Source organism: Mchenga conophoros, linkage group LG17 (assembly GCF_057382185.1).
Source record: "Mchenga conophoros isolate Kocher_MC1m ecotype Shallow Benthic linkage group LG17, M_conophoros_male_GT1.1, whole genome shotgun sequence".
NCBI classification, from domain to species: domain Eukaryota; kingdom Metazoa; phylum Chordata; class Actinopteri; order Cichliformes; family Cichlidae; genus Mchenga; species Mchenga conophoros.
In genome coordinates this window covers 9,544,529-9,567,057 of record NC_140542.1, presented here as the reverse complement: position 1 = coordinate 9,567,057, position 22,529 = coordinate 9,544,529, and the positions used below count along the sequence as shown (strand labels likewise).

The 22,529-nt window shown below is 43.1% G+C and overlaps 2 protein-coding genes across 2 annotated transcripts; both read right to left on the bottom strand.

Moving 5' to 3' along the window:
* Positions 1–3,397: 3,397 nt before the first annotated feature.
* On the bottom strand, positions 3,398–10,975 carry LOC146555067 (E3 ubiquitin-protein ligase RNF14-like). The gene is made up of 7 exons (XM_085252592.1): positions 10,720–10,975; positions 10,130–10,260; positions 9,073–10,008; positions 6,491–6,569; positions 6,133–6,324; positions 5,757–5,929; positions 3,398–5,650 (listed from the first exon to the last, which is right to left on the bottom strand). The coding sequence occupies exons 1-7, from the start codon at positions 10,871–10,873 to the stop codon at positions 5,531–5,533; spliced, it is 1,785 nt and encodes a 594-aa protein (XP_085108718.1). The 5' UTR covers positions 10,874–10,975; the 3' UTR covers positions 3,398–5,530.
* Positions 10,976–12,776: 1,801 nt separating this feature from the next.
* Positions 12,777–22,293, bottom strand: stxbp3 (syntaxin binding protein 3). The gene is made up of 19 exons (XM_085252075.1): positions 22,182–22,293; positions 20,809–20,858; positions 20,534–20,615; positions 20,344–20,420; positions 20,184–20,256; positions 19,981–20,081; positions 18,955–19,100; positions 18,400–18,493; positions 18,011–18,135; positions 17,778–17,876; positions 17,634–17,691; positions 17,453–17,518; positions 17,120–17,200; positions 16,829–16,964; positions 16,359–16,465; positions 16,179–16,277; positions 14,135–14,220; positions 13,694–13,842; positions 12,777–13,410 (listed from the first exon to the last, which is right to left on the bottom strand). The coding sequence occupies exons 1-19, from the start codon at positions 22,291–22,293 to the stop codon at positions 13,307–13,309; spliced, it is 1,845 nt and encodes a 614-aa protein (XP_085108201.1). The 3' UTR covers positions 12,777–13,306.
* Between the last annotated feature and the right edge of the window lie 236 nt (positions 22,294–22,529).

Here is a 22,529-nt window from a genome sequence, read left to right as displayed (position 1 = left end):
CTGGCTGCCTCTGCCTCAATTTTATCCCACAACTTAGACATTCACATTACTCACACTCTCATTACACATACATATAGGATCTTGGGGGTGGGCACGATACACGGAATCCAAATTACCATCAGGGTGTACACCCCACCCCTGGCGCCGTTGCCCACCTCTCAATGTTAAATACACGTAGACATTGAGGGCTAGCAGGAGGGACCATGCTCTTACCTGCTGCTCTCTGGCAGGTAGCTCCAAGCCCTCCTGGGTTTTAAATGCACCTTAGAACACACATGCATCAACACTACAATGAGCGGGTGGAGGGAGGTTTGGAGTCTTCTCTCACCCCCATTCTCTGCGGCCTGCTGGAGCGGGGGGACTAGGAGGAGGAGTTGGCCGTCCGACTGCGGTCTGGAGTGTGGGGCCTCCCTGCTGCTGCGGAGTCGGGGCGGTCTGCCTCTCCCCACCGCAGGGAAAAGGGTAACACCACCTGGGTCTGGGTGCAGTTCCCCCCTCCAGGGGCAAGGGTACCTAGACCTGGTTTGTAGAGTACGCTTGGGGAGTGTGATCGTGTGTACAGCGTCTCTTTATGTCCGTCTCCACGTTGGTTGAGTGTGGAATGAGTGCATATGAGAGCATGAGGGTGGGAATGGATGTTTGTGTCTGTGTGTGCCTGTATGTCTGTGTCTATATGTCAGGTTGGGTGTCAGGCGCCACCTCTCTGGGGACATCTCAGGCCCTCCAAGGTTTGGAGGCCTATCTCCCCCTACCACCACTTCCCCTGCCAGTGGCGGACTCCCTCAGACATCGGTGCGTTGGTGGTTCTTTGTGTCCGGGGATGGGCGTCCAGGTACACACCGGCTCACTCCTTGGCGGCCGCTTATCGGGGCCTGGAGCCTGGGGCTCGCTCGGGCCACTTCGGAGGTGGGGTGCCCCCGACCTCTCGGCCTGGGGCTCGGTCACTCAGGCACAGCTGGCTGCCGGAGGAGATCATGGGCGCGTCACTGCAACTCCCCCTGGCTTCTGCTCCGCGGCTGCTGAGTGAGCCCTCATCTGGGACTCTCCTCAGCTCTTTCTGGGACAGTGGCGCGGCTGCCCCTCTGTTGGTCTTCCTTGGTCTCTTGTATTCTGGGGGCCTCTGGATGTCTGGAGTCTTGATCTCCTCCATACCTGCTTCATGCCCTGGAGGACGGGGCTGTGGCCCCCCCACACCCTCTAGCAGATCATTACATGAAGGAACCTTTTAAAAAAACAAGCGCGTCCATGCTCACAGGTGTACACACGGGTGATCGCACCCACAAACTACACCCTTTTTGGCTCCTACCTCAAAGCACACTGTGTTCTGTTGATCTTATGTGCTGCACAATAATGTTTAATATTTAGTATTTACTGTCATATTCCCATATATCATTGTGATGTTGTTTATTCTATTACTCTTGTTCTCTTCTGCTTGTTTTCTTTTTTCTTTCTCAACAGGTGATCCAGGTGATCGACATATGCATTTTCCTTTTCTTTTTTTTTCTGCCCGTTCTGTTGGTTTTTGTTTTTTGCCCTTCTCCCCCGTCCCTCTTCTCAGCTGTTTCTCTTTCCCTCTTTCTTTCTCCCCTTCTTTCCTCCAGTCAAGTCTGTCCCGTATTCAGCAAGTGAAAATAAAATAAACAATAAAAAGGTGAATCAAATGGACCATTACGGCAAGGCTGGGATGGTCAATTTGGTAAAGTAAATCCGTTGGGCATCTTTCTTTGCCTTTAGACAATAATTCTGATGGCAAAAGAGCCAAACGGGACAGGCGAAAAAAAAAAAAAATGCTCAGAAAGCTCAGTCAGTAAAAGGAAAGTAAATGTTTGCTCATTTGTTTGCCCTCCTACCTATCGAGCAAATGTAACAGTCACTGTCTCAGAGATGAAGGCAGAGAGAAAGCTGATGATATAACTCCTCACATTAGGCTTAGTGACTGTGACATTGCAACCATTAACACACATTAAGCCACATAAAGTAGAGCTGACTGTAGGGAGAAGGAAATTTTAGTTTTTAGGGATCCCTTTGTGTGCGTTCAGTACTTTGTGAGAGTGTGTGTGTTGTGTGTGTTTTTAACTGGTACTTTGCCCCTGTCGACCTTTATCCTGAGCCGCACCGATTTCCCCACTGCTCATCTGTGAAACAAGCTGAGATGTGTGCACTCTGTATCCTACAGTCAGTGTTTCATTTCTATTTGGGAGGTTTGCAGGGGAACAATAAGTTCACCAAGTGCATTAAGAATCAGCTTACCTGACGACAGATGACAGCATCCGAGAGTTCATGTCCTCTCTCCGGCTGCTCATCTGTTCTGCATCAACCACTCACGTAAGGATAGCAAGTAACATATTTTAAAGACTGCTAAAAACGTGGAAATTAATTAATAGTGTAAAAGTGTACAGCAGATTTATAAGAGCGCAAACCAGCCCTCTTGTGGTTATGAGTCAAAATTACAGCTGCAGGTGTGCTGGAGACAGATTATCAAAGTACTTAGAAAATAGCCTGACCAAAGGGTATCTTAGCTTAGTAGCTACATGAAATCAGGGGGAAATACTACATAGACTGTACATTAAAGATGACACATAGTTGAGGCCCACTGTCTGTGGACTTTGCAAGACACACACTAATTAGTGCTAAGCTATAACTATGGGCTCAAAATGTGGTCATAAATATTTTGTACTTGTAAATCAGGATTTGTATGTGTAAAAAGAATTATGTGTGTGTAAAAAAGATTTGTGCATGCGTAAAAAAAGATTTGTATGTGTAAAAAAGATTTGTGTGTGCGTAAAAAAAGATTTGTGTGTGGACTTAGCCCAAAAAAACCCCCTGCAAGTTACAAGTACGGATTTTGACCCTATTTTTCTTCCTTTAAGCTGATTGGTGAATGTCATGTCAATCACAAATGTAACAATCCAATCAGAGAACAGATGGGTTTGGCTGTCGGAGGGGCGCTTTTTTTGAACTGCAGGTCTTTGAAGGGAATAAATGCCCTTTTACATGCCAACACAGCGTTTTCCTTCATCACCACAAAGGAAAACAGCCTGTGGTCGTCAGAATTTGGTGATTTTTGTGTCACGGGACTACGTGTTTAACACAGGGACTTCCACAGCCTTTTCAACAGCGCTATATATAATGTTCTTCCTCTACACCCCCCCCCCCAATTTTTTTGCACATGTCGAGGAGCGTGTCAGGCTACATTTCACTGTGTGTTATACTTGTATAACTATGCATGTGACAAATAAAGAACCTTGAACCTTGAACCTGCAGTTCAAAAAAGTGCCCCTCCGACAGCCAAACCCATCTGTTCTCTGATTGGATTGTTTAATTTGTGATTGACATGACATTGACCAATCAGCTTAAAGGAAGAAAAATAGGGTCAAAATTCGTACTTGTAACTTGCAGGGGTTTTTTTGGCTAAGTCCACACACAAATCTTTTTTACGCACGCACAAATCTTTTTTACAAGTACAAAACCGATTTACAAGTACAAAATATTTATGACCACATTTTGAGCCCATATATAACAGCTATTAGAACTGAAAATGATGCTTCTTGGATGGTCTGTGCCATCATGTGATGGATTTAGTAGACTGGCCTAATCACCATAAGCAAGGCCTACCAAATAATTGGCTACACATCCCTGTGTTTGTGCATCTGTCAATTAAAGTGACCACATCTTAGAAAATACATCAATTAAAAAAAATGAAACATTAACAGCTGAGTTATAAATAAATTAAGCAGATATCCAGCTGTCTTACATATAAAAGACTGGCTGCAGAGAGTAACATTTTTTGTAAATGTTAAGTTTGTTTTGCTTTGGGTTTTGTTTTTGTTTTTTAAGTTGGACATTTTTAATATCAGTGTCTGTGAGGACTGACTCACTTTTGGGACCAGCCTCAAGTGATCATTAGAGGAACTGCAGTTTTTGCCTTTTCATAGGTTACCCCCTGGTCCACTGTGGCGATCTACTTTCTAAAGGTCACCCTGAAACACTTGTGAAATTAAATATCGGGTTTGTTTAATTGTAAAATTGTGTTTGTGAAATACACAGTCAAGTGATTGTGTATTTCACATTTTAGGTACCAAGCAAAGCAAATCTGTGCAAGCCTTGAGAGCAAAGTAAAAAATCTGTGTTTTTGACTTGAGAACCAGTATAAAGGAAAGTGTTTTGCCAACAAAACCCGCCAACACCTTTAGAAAATGCATCGCAGGTGTTTTCTTCAGTCAAATCTTGCAGTGAAAACCTATAAAAAATATATTGAGTATAGCCAAGAAGTCAATTTGACGGTTATTACTACCATTATCAGTTGCTTATGTTTTCTGTGAATTCATGCTTCTTTATCTAAGAATTCCTTCCAGCACACACTGTATGTGTCAGTGTAAATTTTCTAGAATTTCAAACTGATTTCCAATTTACTCAGTTTTATTTATATGGTACCCCTGCAACAGTCACTGCAAAGTATATTACACCATAAGTTAAAGATCCTACAGAGAAAATCCCAACAATCAGATGAACGCCCATGAGCATGCACTTGGCAACAGTGGGAAGGAGGGACTCGCTTTTGATAGTTCGGAAGAATAAGTCATCTGCTGTGACCAGTTGGGGTTGAGGGTGAGGTGATTGAGCCATGTTTCAAGATGTTCTAACTAAAGGATGAGCCTGCATTTTTGGAGCTACAGTGGTTCCAGTCTGGAGAGTTAGTAAATTTGTCTTTTTTTAATGAAGCATGTATTTTGTTTGTGCTAGCAGGAAAAATAAAGGTGTAACCGATACAATTAAAAAGTATTCTTGCATTCTGCAGTCCCCTTCTGTGGGTTATAAAGGCAAACTGCTGTTTAGACATTTATGAGGAAGTGATGAGGAAGCAGGATTTTTCCTGGACAGACAAGAAAATCAAACATGCTGGCGTCTTTGTTGCACTGTCATAACAGGGCAGTGGAGGAAGGGGAAAGAAGACACATGTTCAGGATCTACCTGTAGGCTGCTGCTGGAATTGAAATGAAACATGCACGTCAAGGTCAGAAGCTTTACCTGTAGTTGTTGCAGCTGCATATATCTGTGGCAGTGTGAACCTGTCTTTTCCCTCAGAGTTCAAACGTTACAGTGATAATGACTGCACAGAGCATTTTTGTGCCATAACAGTACTTAACAGCAGCACACATCTAAAAGCAGAGGAATTCATCAGTCTGGGAAATACTTGCTCAGTTAATTTGGTTCATCAGGAGAAAAAGAAATTTGTGTTTTGAACTGTTGGTTTGAAAAAACAGGGTTCTGGCAAATGTGTCTGTTTTCTGACCACATAATTTGTCCATTAACTGAAAGAATAATTGATAATTGATTAGAACATACACCTTTAGTGTAAATGCTTCATTGCGGCCTAAGGCAAATAAAACAGCCAAAGAGGGCAATTTTTGTTAATTTACAGCACTTTGGGTTTTCTAAGGAACCAACGGTTTGGTTATTCCTTCCTGTCATTGTTGTTTTTGTTGCCCCCTGCTGATTATGAGACAGTATGTGGTGCTGATTCTTAGAATTAGTTGGAAGAACATTGACCCCCATAAAACTGTTCGGTTGTGTTTTCTGGAGTCAGTCTGTCCCACCAGAAAATCTTCTTACAGCGAGTGCACAACATCTGGTCACACCCTCCATCCTTCTGTAACGTAAAGCACAACACACGTATGAGCAAATTCAATCAGAAACTCTCTCTGAACTGCTCTGTGCTCGCAAGTTTGTACGAATGTGCTCAGGTGAGTGCAAACCTCTATTCTAGTGAAGCATTCAGGACAACTCTTGGTATTGTTGGCAATCCAGTTGTCGCTTAGTTTTTTTTCTGCAATGGACACCAGTAAATTGCAGCCATATCTATTTTCCAGCAGGCGCTTCCTCTCCCTGCTGCCACTGGCATAGTCCTCCCAGAGAGCCTTCACCCCCTCTAAGAGACACATAAAGGACACCAGCATCTACACTTGGACTAAACACACATGTGCATCGACTCAAAGCAATCATCCAGTTACCTCCTGTACTTTCAAACCTCCAAAGTCTCATTTGTGAAACAGTTTTACATTTACTGTGACTGGATGTTGTCATTTTCATTATTCTTTGAAACCTTTTTCTTGTGGTCACACAGCTGTGTACCTTGTGACTGTGGCAGGTCTATTATATATCTTTCAGCATATTTTTTCTTGGTCTCACACTTCCCCGTTCCATGGTATGTTTTTCTGCATATGACGCAGAAGGCAAAGCCGCACTCAGAGCAAAGTGCTGCCTTGCTGGATTTCTCCAAAATCACGGCAGAGCCGCAGGATGTTCGAGGGCAGTACGTCACATCTGCGAGACAAAAAGATGCCAAAAGAAATGAGATATTTATGAAAAAGAGCTAAAGATGTTCTTTTTACCAGGTCTAACCCAGAAATGTAATAATAAATAGATTCTGATCAGTCTATGAAAGCCTTCATCACACAATCAGTATAACAGCAACAGAAAGAAAACAGACCAGACATGCTGTCCAGAGTCTTCTGCAGCAGGAGACGGTCATAGCGGTCAAACAGCTTCTCCCCTACCAGACTCTGCACCTACAAACACAACAGAGATGAACAAGCAGAGACACAAAGTGAGACTGAGGTCAGCTGATCGAAATTCAAACACAGAGGTTTCATTTGAAACCTCTGTGTTTGAAACGCACAGTAAGGAAATGGTCAGCAGAGACTGAAGAGGCCCCGAGGGACTGTTTCCGTTCTACTGTGTGGGACAACCTCTGCAGCCCCCTGGAGGATGACCTCAACAGCATCACAGACTGCATTACAGATTACATGAACACCGTAGCCATCAAAAAGGTATGGTGTTTTTCTAACAACAAGCCATCGATAAATCCTGAAATTAAAGCTCTCCTCAAGGAGAAGAAGAGAGTCTTTAGATCTGGACACGAACAGGAGCTGAGAGTCGTCCAGAAGAAGCTGAAATGGAAGATAAGGCAAGGAAATGAAAACTACAGGAGGAAGATGGAAGAGCAGCTGCAACAGGACAACATCAGAGGGGTTTGGAACAGCCTGAAGACAATCTCAGGACAAAAACCAACCCCTCAGGCTGCAGGAGACTTGGGGTGGGTGAATGACCTAAATAATATTTTAATAGGTTTGATCAACCACCCACCCCTCCCACAGCATCGTCCCCCCCTGCTGCAATCTCCTTCAGGGACTGCCTCTCCTTCATCTCAGGACTTCACAACTCTCAGCTTCACGCCTCCCAGCTCCCAGTCATTACACCCACCCCCGGCTTCTGCGGACTCCAACATACACCACCCTCCCCCAAAATCCATTCTTTCTATCTCAGCACTTCAAGTGAGGAACGAGCTTCGCAAGATCAAGGTGCGGAAGGCTGCAGGTCCAGATGGCATCAGCTCCAGGCTCCTGAGATGCTGCGCAGATGAACTGTGTGGCATCCTAGGATATCTGCTCAACCTGAGCCTGTCACTGGGGAAAGTATCACAGCTGTGGAAGACATCCTGTGTGGTACCGGTACCAAAGACCTCCCATCCCAAGGACCTCAGCAGCTACAGGCCAGTACCCCTGACATCGCATCTGATGAAGAACCTCGAGAGGTTGGTTCTAAACCATCTGCGCCCCCTGGTGAGGTCTTCATTGGATCCGCTACAGTTTGCTTACCAGCCTGGCATTGGGGTGGAGGACGCCATCATCTACCTCCTGCACCGAGCTCTGACTCACCTGGAGAAGCCTGTAAGCACTGTTTAGCTGGAGCTATCGGGAGTGGACCAACACATGTCCCAGTGGATACTGGACTACCTCACAGGACGCCCACAGTATGTGAGGTCACAGGGCTGTGTCTCTGACACGCTGGTCTGCAGTATGGGGGCCCCACAGGGTGCCGTCACCGTCCTCTTCACCCTCTCCACACTGCCACCTACAGAAGTTCTCTGACGACTCTGCCATAGTCGGCCTCATCACAGGTGAGGACGACTCAGAGTACAGACGGTGGACTCTGGACTTTGTAGACTGGTGTCAGCAGAGCCACCTGCTGATCAACGCCGGGAAAACCAAGGAATTGGTGGTGGACTTCCGGAGACGCAGACCCACCACACTGACACCGGTGAACATCCAGGGAGTGGACATTGAGATAGTGGACTCTTATAGGTACCTGGGTGTTCACCTGAATAATAAACTGGACTGGAGCCACAACGCTGATGCTCTTTACAGGAAAGGTCAGAGCAGACTCTACCTGCTTAGGCAGCTGAGGTCATTTGGAGTACAGGGAGCGCTTTTAAAGACTTTCTATGACTCTGTGGTGGCATCCGTCATTTTTTACAGTGTTGTATGTTGGAGCAGCAGTTTATCGGCAGCTGAGAGGAAGAGGTTGGATAAACTCATCAGGAAGGCCAGCTCTGTTCTGGGATGCACCCAGGACCAAGTGCAGGTGGTGGGAGACAGAAGGACTCTGGCCAAAATAACATCTCTGATGGACAGAGTCTCCCACTCCATGCATGTTGCTGAACTGCAGAGCTCCTTCAGTGACAGACTGCTGCATCCTAGATGCATGAAGGAGCATTTCCGCAGGTCCTTCCTCCCTGCAGCTGTCAGACTGTACAACCAGAACTGCTCCCAACAAACATAGATGTTTACATCTGCGCTGTAACTGCAATAAGTTAATCAACCGATTCACACTGCAACCTGGTTTGCCTCTTATCTGTAGTTATTTTTATTTAATTTAATAACTGTACAGTACTCTGTTTATAGTAACCATTGTCCTTAATGTAAATATGTAAGAAATATTGTGTATGTTTCTGTTCTGTGTACTGTTTGTTTGTATATGGGTCTTTCTGGCTGCTGTTAAAACCAAATTTCCCCGTGTGAGACAATTAAAGGATTATTCTATTCTATTCTATTCTATTCTATTTGACAAGAAAGGGCAGTCATCAGTTCTCCTTGTCTCCTCTGTCCTTGATCCTTCTACCTGTAGCTATTTTTAACAGCTTTTAAAATGTGTTTTGATATTAGATAAAAGGACCAAACACTACAGTTGTTGAAACCATTCTGCAGGTTGAAGGCTGCGTGTAGCTTCTACCTGTGCAGGTGTAGGGGCACCAGCGCAGTCTGCCTGAGGACAGGTGACATCCCGGACGTTCCCCTCTGTGATCTGAACCGTACAGAACTCGCAGAGACAGGCCCGGCAGAAGACGTGGCCACACGGTGACAGCTTCACGCACTCGGACCCGAGCCGGCCCATAAAACAAACCCCGCAGTCAAAGAAAGTGGTGGCAAACACTTTGTGTTTCTGGGCCGCATCATAAATCAAAATGTGGGACAGCAGAGTCTGTGATGGAGATAAAAAGAGACCAGAGAGGGTTTGCTCTTCACTCTGAGGAGAATCTGTGGGCTGGACCGGCAGAGAAGCAGCTCCAAGTTCACTTGGATCTAACGTGCCTGAGGAGGTGGAGGGAAGCAGCGATGAGAGAGAAGCATCTCCTTCATTTAAGAAATCTTCCCGGACACTTTGATGATGCTTGGATTTCTCTGCAGATGAAGAAAGATCATCCTGGAGATCAACATTAAACTCTGAGGCTTGGAGGATTGTCACATCTGGAGTGTGTGTGGTTTGGTTTTGGAGTGCAGGCTCTGGAGAAAGAGCTCTTTGATAATCTGAGGTTAGATCACTCTGGCTCTGGTGAGAGTTCAGATCATTCTGGTCATGCTTGCAGGAGTCTAAAGCCGAAGCTCCCTGAGAGTCTGCGCTGCTCCCGTCTGAAGGATTCTCCTGAACTTCCGAGGATGGTACAGAGAACTCTGGCTCTGAATTGTTCTTTGGTTCTGAGAGTTCAGCATCGTGTTGGTCCTGGTTATAATGCAGGGTGCTGCGTTCATCAGGAGGAAGATCCAGCTTACTGTGGATGTTCAGGAACCTCAGAGCGTCTTCTCTGAGAAACTGCACCCAGGAGAAGAGCACCACAGCTCCCCCAGTGGCCTCATAGAGATCAGCGAGATGAGCACGCAGTGCAGCCAACTGTGGAGGGAGAGGGAGAATAGATTGTTGTCATCTTTACTGAGCCTCTACAATGTCCTGTGAACCTCTCACACACTGGCAGGCTGAACATGTGACCAACAATGACTTGACTGCTGATTACCTGTGTGTGAGTCAGCCAGCTGCAGGTGAGGCTGAAGGAGGGAGGGGAGGAGGAAGGGTAGTCTTCAGGAAGCCCAAAGTTCAAAAGCAGCGGTGGAAGGAAGGAAATATCATACTGACGCAGACTTTCACCTTAGAAAGAAAAATACGAGCTCATCAGATGAACTAATCTCTTTCTGTAATGTTTGTTTATTTGTTTTTAAATAATTTGGGTGTATTCGACAGAAAATATTTGATATATTCTGTCACATGAACTCAAATAGCAAAAGCTATAAATGATGCTTGATGACATTAAGCTGTTCAAAGGTATATTTAATATAGATATATTTAATTCATACATCATACTTCCCATTTAATGCCAACAAAAACATGCTCATTACATTGTTACGGGCTCGCCTAATGCAGAACAAGTGTTTAACTCATTTTACATCATTGGCTACATAAAACCCATTTTTATCTTAAGTAGATGATTAAGGCTGTACCAGTAAAGGTGCTTCCTAATATTCCAAACCAACATTTTCCAAAAACATCAGATCGGACCTTTTCGGTCCAGCAGTCGCGTGTTTGACAACCCCGGCGCCTCTGATTTACCCTCTCTGAGAGCCACACTGAAGCCGACAGGAAGCTCGACACATACTCGGATTTCTCCGGCAGACTTCGACTCGTCCCGAACAAACTCGTCCGCATCGAAAATACTCTGGAGAGCGAGCAGCTCGTCTTCCTGCTCCTCCAAGTCCTCGGTCATCCCTCCACTTCCTCCTCGGTCTGATTTTGTGAGAAGCCTTCCTTCTGTGGCTTCTTGCTTGACTCTGGGTCACACCAGCTGTTCCTGGTCCTTGTTTGTCCGTCCCTCTGACTCATCAGCGTATGATGTAAGAAGCAAAGTACAGGCAGCAACCTCAGCCTACTGTAACCCTGCTGCTAATGCAAACCAGTCTAACAGGCCAATCAGCATGTTTGTTTGTTTTTTAGTACTAATACTCCTTAATAGTCCATTTTGCACTTTTATTTGCAATCCATGTCTCTAAGAACCCAACAATACAGTACACTATTAAACTCCTCTCTCCTTTAATTTACTGAAACACATTACAGAAGAATACTCCCTGCTCCTCTGTGAACGTTTCTCCTTTAAGTTCCTCACAAAGTGATCTAAGAGTGCTTTGTTAAATTAGCTAAGTCAATATTAGACATAATGAAACAGAAATTTTAATATCCATCAGTTGTGGCTCTAATTTTCCATCACATTGACTTGGCTTTGGCTCTAGAACTTTTTCTCTGCCTTGCTCAACAGCTTTAGTTCTCTCTGGGATTCGAACTGGACACTCTGGGGGCTTTTTTGGATTTCAAGATGGCAGACAAAGCCCTGGGACTTCTTTGATACATCATTTTTCTGGGCACTGTTAACAGATGCTGGAAAGAAAGAAATACAGTATTTACATGCTCTATTCTTCCAAAACTAAATTAGCATTTCACAAATTCTCTGCATCATCAATTGTTCTCTAAATATCATTTTATTATTCAGATAAGTGATTCATATATTCAAAGCACTTGTGACAAACTGTCATCAAATATTTTAAGGTTGCTGAAGTTTGGCTCTAACTGTTGGGTGGAGAGGCTCTGACTCCCACCTGACACCTGGATGCACTCTTTCTTGTGTCTTTCTTCCCAGGAGTTGAGCTTGCAGGTCCTGGAGCAGTAGGAGACCTTGTTGCAGCGCCTGCCCAGGGTCAGATTCATGGACACGGACCGACCGCAGTGAAAGCAGAACTTTAACACTGGTTTCCTGAGAACAGGTTTACACATAAAGAAAGAGAAGTTCCTGAAAGCTGTGTTTAGATTAGGTAACAGAGAGCAGAAAAATAGGAACAAGAGCAGCACCTTACTGTAGATGAATGTGAGTGTATGCGTACCTGTGGTCTCCTGCTTCCTCTGGGAGGCTTTTACTTTTGGGAGGGACACACACAAACACACTTATAATTTAAAGCCATTTTCAACAATGAGAGCAAGTGTTAGCAGGAGTCCTTAGCAGTAACATATAGCACTGTGCTAACGTCTTGCACCACTCATTTCCGGCCCTGTAGATGTTGATCCATCCTCAGCAAAAATGGTCTCAGTGACTGTCAAGGAAGTCAAGGAAGGGAAGCAGGGAGAAATGTCTGGGGCTTGCCAAATTACACAAGAACTATACTGAAAATCAGTGGCAACAGGTCTGAGTAATGACTCTAAAAATGATATTTTTGGTTTGAATTGGTATGTACAGAGGAGGTCAGGAGAGAGGTACAGCAGTGAGTGTCTACAGCCATCTGTAAAACAGGGTGGAGGCTCTGTGATGGTTTGGGTTTGCATTTAAGCCAGTGCCGTTTGAGATCTTGTCAAAACCGATGGAGTTACGAATTCAGAAAAGCACTGTCAGATTTTCATCCACCATACAGTTCCATACGTGTGAGTGGTTGCGTATGTAGGATCAGTGAAGCAGGACTTTGCTGTGAGTGTTTACATGTCACCCTGATGCAAAGACCTGTTAATGCTGTTTACCCGGCTTAGCCAGGAATTTAGGAAATTTGTGTTGGTTTTCTCTTGTGGACATTTACTGGCTATTCTGATGTTTTAGCTCCATGCGCAGTCTACAAATGAGGCAAAATGAACTCTTAAGACTTGAACCACTTCATCCATTTATTAGTCAGCTGTTCAAGGAAAACGAAATACTCAATGTTAAAAATAGTCTTCAAAAGTCATTAAAGTGTTTATGAACAGAGGTGAAAAAGTCAAAATGGCATAGCAGGGACTCAGTGCTTACATACATATATACATCAGTGATGTGCGACTTTGCACCACTTTTCTGTTTCTCAAGGTTTCTCTTAGAAGCCTTTCAACTTGTAACATTATCATAATTTTTAAGACAAACAAACAGACGGGTTAGAGTAGGATGAGATCAGTTAGTATTTAAATACTATCCAAATGTTCAAATCACAATGTCATAATCGCACCATGTTCTTAGGTCTTCATGTGGAAAATCTGCGTCTCATACCTTGCACTATAAACACGGGCTTGGATTGAAAAGCTATTTAAATGACTGTAAGGAAATTCCCTTCACAATTCCACTGAGGAAGTTAAGATAAGTGTGCTGTGCTGAGTGATAAGGGATGTAGAGAAACAAGCGGGGTGGGGGCCGAACTTCTCAAGCTTTGGTCTCGACCTCTAGTGTGAAGCTTTCCATGGGTCCTTTGCTCAGGGCCTTGATGTCATCCAGGAGAACGGTGGGGGTCAAAATGTGGGAAGACCCTGTATAGGATAAAGATAAATAAATTGCATTAAAAAACAAACAAACAAACAAAAGAAAAGTCCTGTCATAATTCCGCTCTGCTCCAGTAGGGGGTGTAAAACAGCAGGAAATAACGTATAATAAGTGTAATCTTAAAACTCAGTGGAACCTTCCCGATAATCGTCACAATCATAGCTCTCCTTAGTTCATGTGCTGCAAGCTAATATTTCCCAGCATTCTGACTTTCTGCGCGCCTGTTTGGTACGAAGCATTGTCCAGCTGTTTCCTTGCACTGAGTCTTACCAATGATGACCTCGCAGGTTTTCATTGCCCTGGTGACCTCGTAGGCGCAGCGCATCTCAGAGAAGCTGATCCCTCCTATAACAAAGATGATGAGACGTGAGCCAGTCCGGCGGTCATCCTGAGTGCTGGCTCTGTGCTTCTGCCGTGCGCTGTGGAGAAGAAGGAGGGGCATCGGAAATATTAACTGACAGAGCCTTAAAGAAGAAAAAGCAGACGCTGCTTCTTACTGTTGAAACTGGAAAATCGACCTCATTCACCTCAATCAACCCTCTAAGAAACAGAAAGTGGATGTGGAGAGATAAATCACACAGACTGACTGTATAAGCATAACTAAGTGACACAACAACACAAAACTGTAGGGTTGTTAAACTGTATATTCTTCAGTTAGAAAGAAACCAAAACAGCAGCCCAGTTCCAGCCTGGTCACTCACAAAAACCCACCTCACAGCCCCGGAGCCATTCCAGGCAGCAGGACACTCGGACTGGTGCGGCCACTCTTTGGTGTCCAGTTTGTTCTCCACGACATCCTGGAAGTAACGCATGTTTTAGAGATCATGTGACATGGGGAGCAAATCTGTTTTGCAAGCCAGTAACAATTTTAAAGTGCAGTAACCTTCACTCGCTGAGGGGTCCTACCTACATTAAATTTATATGCACATGGTCCAGTGGTCATCTTCTAAATGTTACGCAACATGTATCTCTTTGACCATCATGCGCATACTTCAGTTTTCTTTATATTTGGAACACAAGTTTCAGTCACTCTGTAAAACGATTTATTTTGTGGGTGACGTCACAACTTAAAAGCAGAAGTCGTGCCATTAACAGAGCTAATTAACAGAAGAACACATGATGAGTAATTTTGGTGCCAAGGGAAGGTGTGATAATAACGTAACTACATCATGCATTAGTAGATGTCAAAACACAGGCTACTGCTTGACAAACAATTTGCTTTCCTCAAACTCAAAGTCTCACTGTTTTTTTGCATCATGCACCTTTATGCTTAGAAATACTTGAGACTAGCAGACGAGCTTTAAGTTATCTGCAGCAGATATTCAGCTCCTACACATCAAATCAATTTGTCTTCTGCTGCAAGAGGAAACATTTTAACCGCATTTGACAGGAAACCAGGTGCTCAGGTGAAGACCACTGATGTTTTTCTTCTTTTTTTTTTCCATGTAATAACAGGAAATGCAAGTGAAGATGAGAAGAAACGAGCTCATGTTACAGATCCTATAACATGGAGTTAGATTCTAATCTAATATAAACTTATTTTCACAGTAACCTGTAAGATGATTACTAAAAGGCTCCTCTCAGTTTTGTTTGCTATTAAGAGCCTCCTCTTCATTGGATACACTCCATCTGATTAACAACATGGATTTACAGAACTGAGACTGAGTGAAGAGAAGAGTTTGGGGGAAAACTGCTAATGGGGGTATTTCCACCTCTCAGTTCCACACCCATTTCAGAGAAACGGCTTCGGCAGCTGAGTTTTAAGAGCAAGTATATATTTTCTTTTCATGATTTGTGGTTGACAGGTCACATGACTTACCAAAGTGAAAACAAAGCACAGTGAAAAGGTACATTTAGAAAAGAAAACCAAAAACTGGCAGCACAGCGAATTTCACACAAACAAAGGACAAAGATTTTCACCCAACATACTTATAAGACAATAAAAACACTAGTTCTGAGGGACTGAGACAGAAACAGAAGGACCATCCTCTGAAGAAAAACAACAAGGCAACAACTAGTGCCTTGTTGTGGTTTACACTTGCTAGGATGCAGAAAACGGTACAGAACAACACAAACTTGTGTGACACAGCTTATCAGATGACCCGAATCTGATAACCTCCTTTTGTTCTGCTTCCATAGTTGTGCTCATGAATGCCCCTTAGATGAGGACTGGGGTAGCACAATGAAACAGATACAGTTACATGTTCAGTTTGGCATCAACTACTCTAATGACCGCTCAAGGCTGGGTACACAACAGAGTCAGCTCACACATGTTCAAATGCCCCAAATCAGCAATGAAATGAACAAATGTTTACAGCCTGAAATAAAAACTGCTTTTGGCAATGGATAAATTCATCCTTTATAACAACTGTGCGCCAGGGTAACTTTTTATTTATAACTCAAACATTTGTACTTGCAGAGGCTCAAAGCTTTGATTGACAGGTGTCGAAAAAGTTCATTCCACCAACTGAACTGAAACCTCTACACCCCGTCTGTGTGTTGGTGTCTGTAGAGCAGTTTTACTTTCACTGTCTAAAGCATAATATGGACTCAAGTGAGCTACAACAAAGCCCGCAAGTTTCTACTTTAGTTTCATTGAATTTAGTTTTAGATAGATTAATAAAATCCATCACTTAGCAATCATTAGCAGCTAGCAGAATCGGTGAATTGCAAAGGTACAGTTTATGGATGCTTACTAATGCAGAGACAATGGGTGCAAAGACAAGCTAGGATACCACATGATGATGTCACTGACCTCCATCACATCTTTTATGGTGGGGATCCATCTGGAAAGGCTGTATCTCTCCTCTTGGGAACGCTCTCGTCGGTTGGGTTTACGAGAGAAGAAACTGGGCTGGAAATAAAAGTACATCAATGAAAACTTAAAAAAATGGATAAATCAAAACGCTGAAACGTTTTCCTTTTCTCAACCTACCGTTATGATGATGGGCACGCCCAGCTCTTTCCAGTTCTGGATATACTCCGGTTCTCCCTCGATCTTTACATGCTCAATAAGTTTGTTTAAGTTTTCCTCGGTTGTCCCTGTTTACAAACACCAAACAACCAAAAAGCAAAAAAAGACAGATGGACAAATTAGCACCTCTAATTTTTAGTCAAAAAAAGTTGCTGTCAGCGTTAATCTCGTTAAAATGACGTTAACGCCATAACCGCATTAACGCTGCAAATCTCGGTTAGCGAGTTAACGCGGATCGCCCCGTGTGAGGGGCTGCACGGTGCTAATGCGTTAACGAGCTAACCGCGCTACCGCTGTGCAGGCCTTGTGTGGGGAGATCTGCGTTAGCTCGCTAATGGAGATTTGCTGTGTTAATGCAGTTATGGCGTTAACGTCATTTTAATGAGATTAATGCTGACAGCACTACTTTATTCACGAGAAGGCTGATGTACCGTTCAGGCTGAAGATGTAGAGCAGCACAGCTCTGATCTTGTCATGTTTACTGTATGGGTTCAGCAGCACAGGCAGCAGAGTCCTCATGGGATCTTTCACCTTTAACCCATCCACATCGGCGCCTACTGCAAGGTCCTGCACAGAAACATACAGCATATTACACATAGTACACATGACACACTTCCCTAAAGCTTTGATTAGAAGGTCACACTTGGCCGCATACAGTAACGGTACTCTGCAGGTCAGGAAGAGTGTGACTGCTAGATCTTGATAACAGAGCATAAACAGACCTGTTCAGCTTTGCAGAGTTTCTCCACATTGTTTGCGAAATGTTTCATGCAGTCCTCAGCCAGCTGCAGATGAATCGTTTTCTAGAATCCAGGCAGAAAACTGTTAAAAACATCAGGTCAACCCTATGTAATAACAGGCTGCAGAGGCGCCACACCCGACCACAATATAAGGATTGCGTAGCCCTTACAATAATAATAATTGTTGTAAGAGTTGTATCTGTCTTAAAACCAACAACAAGATCCTGGAGAAAATTCTGCTTTAATCTCACATTTCAGATGAACACATAACTTCGAAGTAAGTTCAGTTATCCCTACATAAGTTTTACTGCATACCTCTGTCATCTGTTTACGGAACGCAGGCATCTTCTTCATCATTTGAGCCAAATTGCTAATTGTGATCTGGGGAAACAAAAAACATACATATATATTAATATATATGAACACATTAAATGTTTGCTCAAGATATGCTTTTCAAAATGAAACGATCACACAAGCAGAAACCACTGCACTGTACCTTCCCATCTGGCTGTTTCTTGCTAGCAGATATCTCCTTCACCATCTTGGGAATTTGCCTGTTGTAGGGAAAACAAAAATGTTAAGATGAGTGTTCTGACAACAAGAAGAAGATACTGCCATACTTCTGGTTTCGCACACTTACGCTGAAACCTCTGCGATGTGCTGGTGCCTCAGCTTCACCCAGAGCATGTCATCCTCATTCAGCAGGGCCTGCTTCTCTAAGCCGTCTCTAGCCTTGTACCTGGACACAAAATGACCCAGAATAGCAGTATCTAGTTTCTCATGAGCACAAGAGTATGAAGCAGTAAGCAGATTGTACACATATATCTCTATATCTATCTCTCTATATAAAATACAGGAAGTAGACTGCATTACTTATAGGTATCGTTTTCTATATCAATGAGATCGTAGGCCATGGCCTGGTAGGTCAGCTCGTGCAGGATGGGGGTCACAGGATCAAAGCCTCTGTCGACTATCAGCAACTGGGCTTGGGTCTTCTCCTGGTGATGTAGGGGGAAAAAAAAGTTATATATTATTAAATTATATATAAAAACGGGGATAATTCACTTCCACGGAGCAAGCTGTCCAAACTTTTGCCTTTTCAAATTTATAGTAAAGGGAACTGTTTAATGTGCTTGAGGCAAAGGAGGGATTATTTTATTCTTTCATGTGATAAACAATACAGTATTTTAAAATTCCCATTTACTCCCAGGGCTACGACCTTGTTTATCCTGAAACCATCCTTTGTTCGGCAGGCCTCTCACCTTTTTCTTGCCACTGTCATCCAGCTGGTAGTGTGTGTCCAGCTTCCGGTCCACCAGCTCTGCAAGGAGTTTGGCATTCTCCATGTTGCCGTCTCTAGTTATGATATAAATGTTGTTTCCGTCAGTCAAGTGAACATTGAGGTCAAGGTTAATCCAGTAGTTATAAAACACAAAACTGTATTTTCTGTAAATAACAGCTGCACTCTGCTCTTTACATATCTTTACACTCTTACTTTCATCAGGCTGAATAGGATCAGCGCTGCTGTGAGCGAGTAACCTCACTTGCTCAACTACCATGTGATTCTTTCTACACATAGCTATTTCTTTGAACAGTGAACGTTATAAGATATATGTCTACTATATTCACTCGGAACAAACACATTCTAAAACCAGTCTGTTCAAAGAAACAAGTGATACCAACGCTTTGTTTTCAAGCCCAGCATTATTCCTGCCATTAATACGGAACCTATTCTGACTTTTTCTCCTAAAAAGTTTCACTCTGCTTGGGGGCTCGGGTGTATTGTTACCTAAGACACTACATGTTGTCTGACTTACTTCTTGTATCGGATCCCTGGGTACTCGTCTAATGTGGCACAGAGCGTAACGAGCTGGCCTGCCAGTGTCTCCAGTGTCTTCGTTTTGTCCTGACTCTTGGGGCTGTAGATGCTTCGGAAAGCCCCGGGATTATCGCAGGTGAAAACCTTCAAAGTATTTAACACCACAGTGTAAACCACAGCCGTCATCATTAAAGTTCCAGAAGATACAAATTGAGCACAAGGATCATTTTTAATTTCTCATTGTTTCCCGAACTCGAGGCTATAATACATTAAGCACCTGCTTGTGTGTTTCTTTGTCTGATCACATCTCCTAGATAATCAGCAGATGAGCAATCAAACCTGGTACACAGATATATCGTAAAGGTTCTCATCTATATCAGAAATTATGACACCATTGTGTTTCCTAACATCTGCCTAGTAACAGGCTAAAGTGACCCATTTTCAGAATATATGCACATATACCACCTTTTACTTCAATGACAACATCTAATTCACATCAACATACGATGAATTACACATGATACGATGGCAGCATGTTGCCTGCCAAACAGGAAGCAAGCGGCTAATAAACAAACAAACCCCGTTTTAAGCCTTTGTGAACCTACAACACCTGGTGAAAGTAACAACTCATATCTGCAAAAGCTGAATTCACCAGTGTTTTCTTTCGCTCACTGCAGCAAGACAATGCCAGTAACGCGTATACAACAGTAGTTTTCTGTTTCTGCAACTATCCCACCTGCAGCCAAAACCCATTGAGAACACACAGTGAATTATAAACGGGAAAGGTTGACAACGAAGCCGCTGAAATGCTATAGCAAGGAAAAATGTGAAGCTACAGGATTTACTCTCTTTAGGACTTCAAGAAACACCCTACACAAGGCAAATTCCCTTCCTTCAACAACAGGCAAGTGCACAGCCTGCGTGCGTGCCTGTCAACTGAGGGGAATTTTGACAAAAAGAGGAAATGGACTATTACAAAATAAACTAAAAAAAAAGAACACTTGGCTAAATTTTAAACACTTACTTGTGCTTCCTGAGGCATGAAAGAGATGTTTATTTCCTTGCAGACCCTTATGTGTTTTCCACAGGCTTGCCTCATTTTGTTGAACAGGTCATCAGGGCAGTCTGCAGATCAAAAAAGCTTTCAGTGCCCACTTTGATCGTAAAAGGTATATCTGCTATTTGGCTGATGAAGCAGATTTAAGCACCAACACAGGAGTTACCTACAGTCAGTGAAATAGACGTACGCAGCTTTGTATTTGGGTTTGGGCTTGAAATCCTTTATAAAGGCATCCACACACTATGAAAAAAAAATAGATTTAAGAACTCACAGAGTTTGGCAGTGATATGTTAAAGAAATGAAAATGAAAAAGTTTTAACAGCAAACCTTAGCAGTAGGTGTCATAAAGTAAATGGACTTCATTTCGAGAACAGGCTCTCTGCTTTTGAACAGGTCCTCCACAACTAGAAACAGAATACTAGTAGTCAAAAGTAGCTAAAGACATACACGCACAAATTATCTTTGATCAAATAGCTTCGTGATGTAAAAATAAATAAAAGGACATCATTCCACCTACTTGTTATCTTCTCTGACATCAGGTCGGACATTTTGCAGCATGACGAGAGGAGCTTGGTGGTGAAAGGATCCAGAATCAATATCTGTGAAGAAGACAACGTGAAAATGCTCCTTTAATTATGCGTTAAACAGTAATATACTCCCAGCACCACATATCGAGACAAAGCGTATGAGTGAGAATCAATCATATCAAAGCTGAATCTGTAACTCGGAGCTTGTCCATTTATCCAAGTACAATCCTGGGACTCTGTACTGAGCACATGGTGGGTTTCTTACCTTCCATACTTCAGAGTTTCTGCAGTCTGTAATAATTGTGTCCTGTATTCCTGTAAGGAGCACATAACATGACAACATGTAAACACAACAATAATCTGAAAACAAATTATCGTTCATGATGTCACTGTTTAAGCTACCTCTTAGTTCAAGTGTGCAAAACAGAAAGTGATGTAATCAGAACTGCAAATATCCATTATCTCGCTACTTATGCATAAAATTAAAACATATTAGAACGTTTATAGCCTAATGTATAAAAGTTATGCAGTTGTGTTTCGTAATATTTCAGAGTCTTGGTACAATTGATTTTTCATATGTGTTTGGGTCATACCAGGTGAGCGTGAAAGGGTGTGGTACTAGTAGTTTTCTAGATAATGGAATTTTAAAACAGCTCCTCAAAAAAAAAGTGCCAGAAAAACTCAGATCCCGTCACTTTTTTTTTTTTTTGTGAGATAACAGTGAGGTCCTGGAGTTTTACATATTTTATCTTAAGTAGTAAACTTAAACTTAGTTGGGGGGGTTCCGGCAGTTTAAAAAAATTGATTAATTAAGAAGGAATGACCTTTGAACCAACTAAAGTATTTACGTACTGCCAAGGTTATGTCAGCTTTCATGAGTGGAGTATTAAGAACAAAGGCTATTTCTGTCTAACTCTGTTACTTGATTATTAGCCTGCTATTGTGCAAACCTGAGTGATAGCACTCTCATTAATTTAGGGACAACTGTTCAGCGACCTTATGGTCATTTTGTAGCCTGTAGTGCGTAAACTTGAATCATCCATACATCTATCCCAGCTGTCACAGGGCGAAAGGTGGGGTACAGGTCACCAGTCTGACAGAGTTCCAACACATGTCAGCAGCAACAAAACTTCATTACCGCTGTTCTACTGGGCTGCATTAGTCTTAGCTGCTTGTTTGACCCTCATTTTAACGGCAACACAAACCAGCCTTCTTGGTGACATAACCTAACCACAGCCAACAAGAGGAAGGCAAGACATCAGGATAAGGATACAAATAATACGCCAGACTTGTAGCAATCCCGCTGCATAAACGAGGTGCGGTTGCAGACGTACAGTGACCTCACCCATGGCTACTGCTTCAAACAAGTAGCCTAAAAAAGTCGTTATGTTCTGACCGGGCCAAGTGTTAGGTCAAGTTGCGTCTGCGGCTTTTTCCTCTATCGGTTCTACTGCGTTTTGTAAATTTGTAATTTTCCGCTCAAAGGGAACAGCTGAATGAAAATGTTCGCTGTTATTCCAAAAGCTAAAGATGCGCAGGAAGAGGTTAGCTAAAACAGCTCACAGTTCACGTGCTAAACAAACGCCGTTGTGCTATTTTTCAAGAGCAGGAAATACTCTCCTGTTGGAGTAAACTTACTTTTCCAAACTATTCTTTTCAGCCCGTGATCTGAGCCCGTTGCCATCTTGTTTTTTTCCCCCACTGCGCCGCTTCCCTTCGAGAAATTCACGAAGACAAACTCTGACGTCATTCGCGTCACCAAGTGTGCGACAGTGAGCTGTAGTTTTTTAGTGATGAAGCGCACAAGACATCAATCTATCTATCTATCTATCTATCTATCTATCTATCTATCTATCTATCTATCTATCTATCTATCTATCTATCTATCTATCTATCTATCTATCTATCTATGTTACTGTCAAAGAGGTGGCTCTGAGGCCTCCAGACAGTAATTATGTCCATGTCACATTTAGTGGATATATCCTT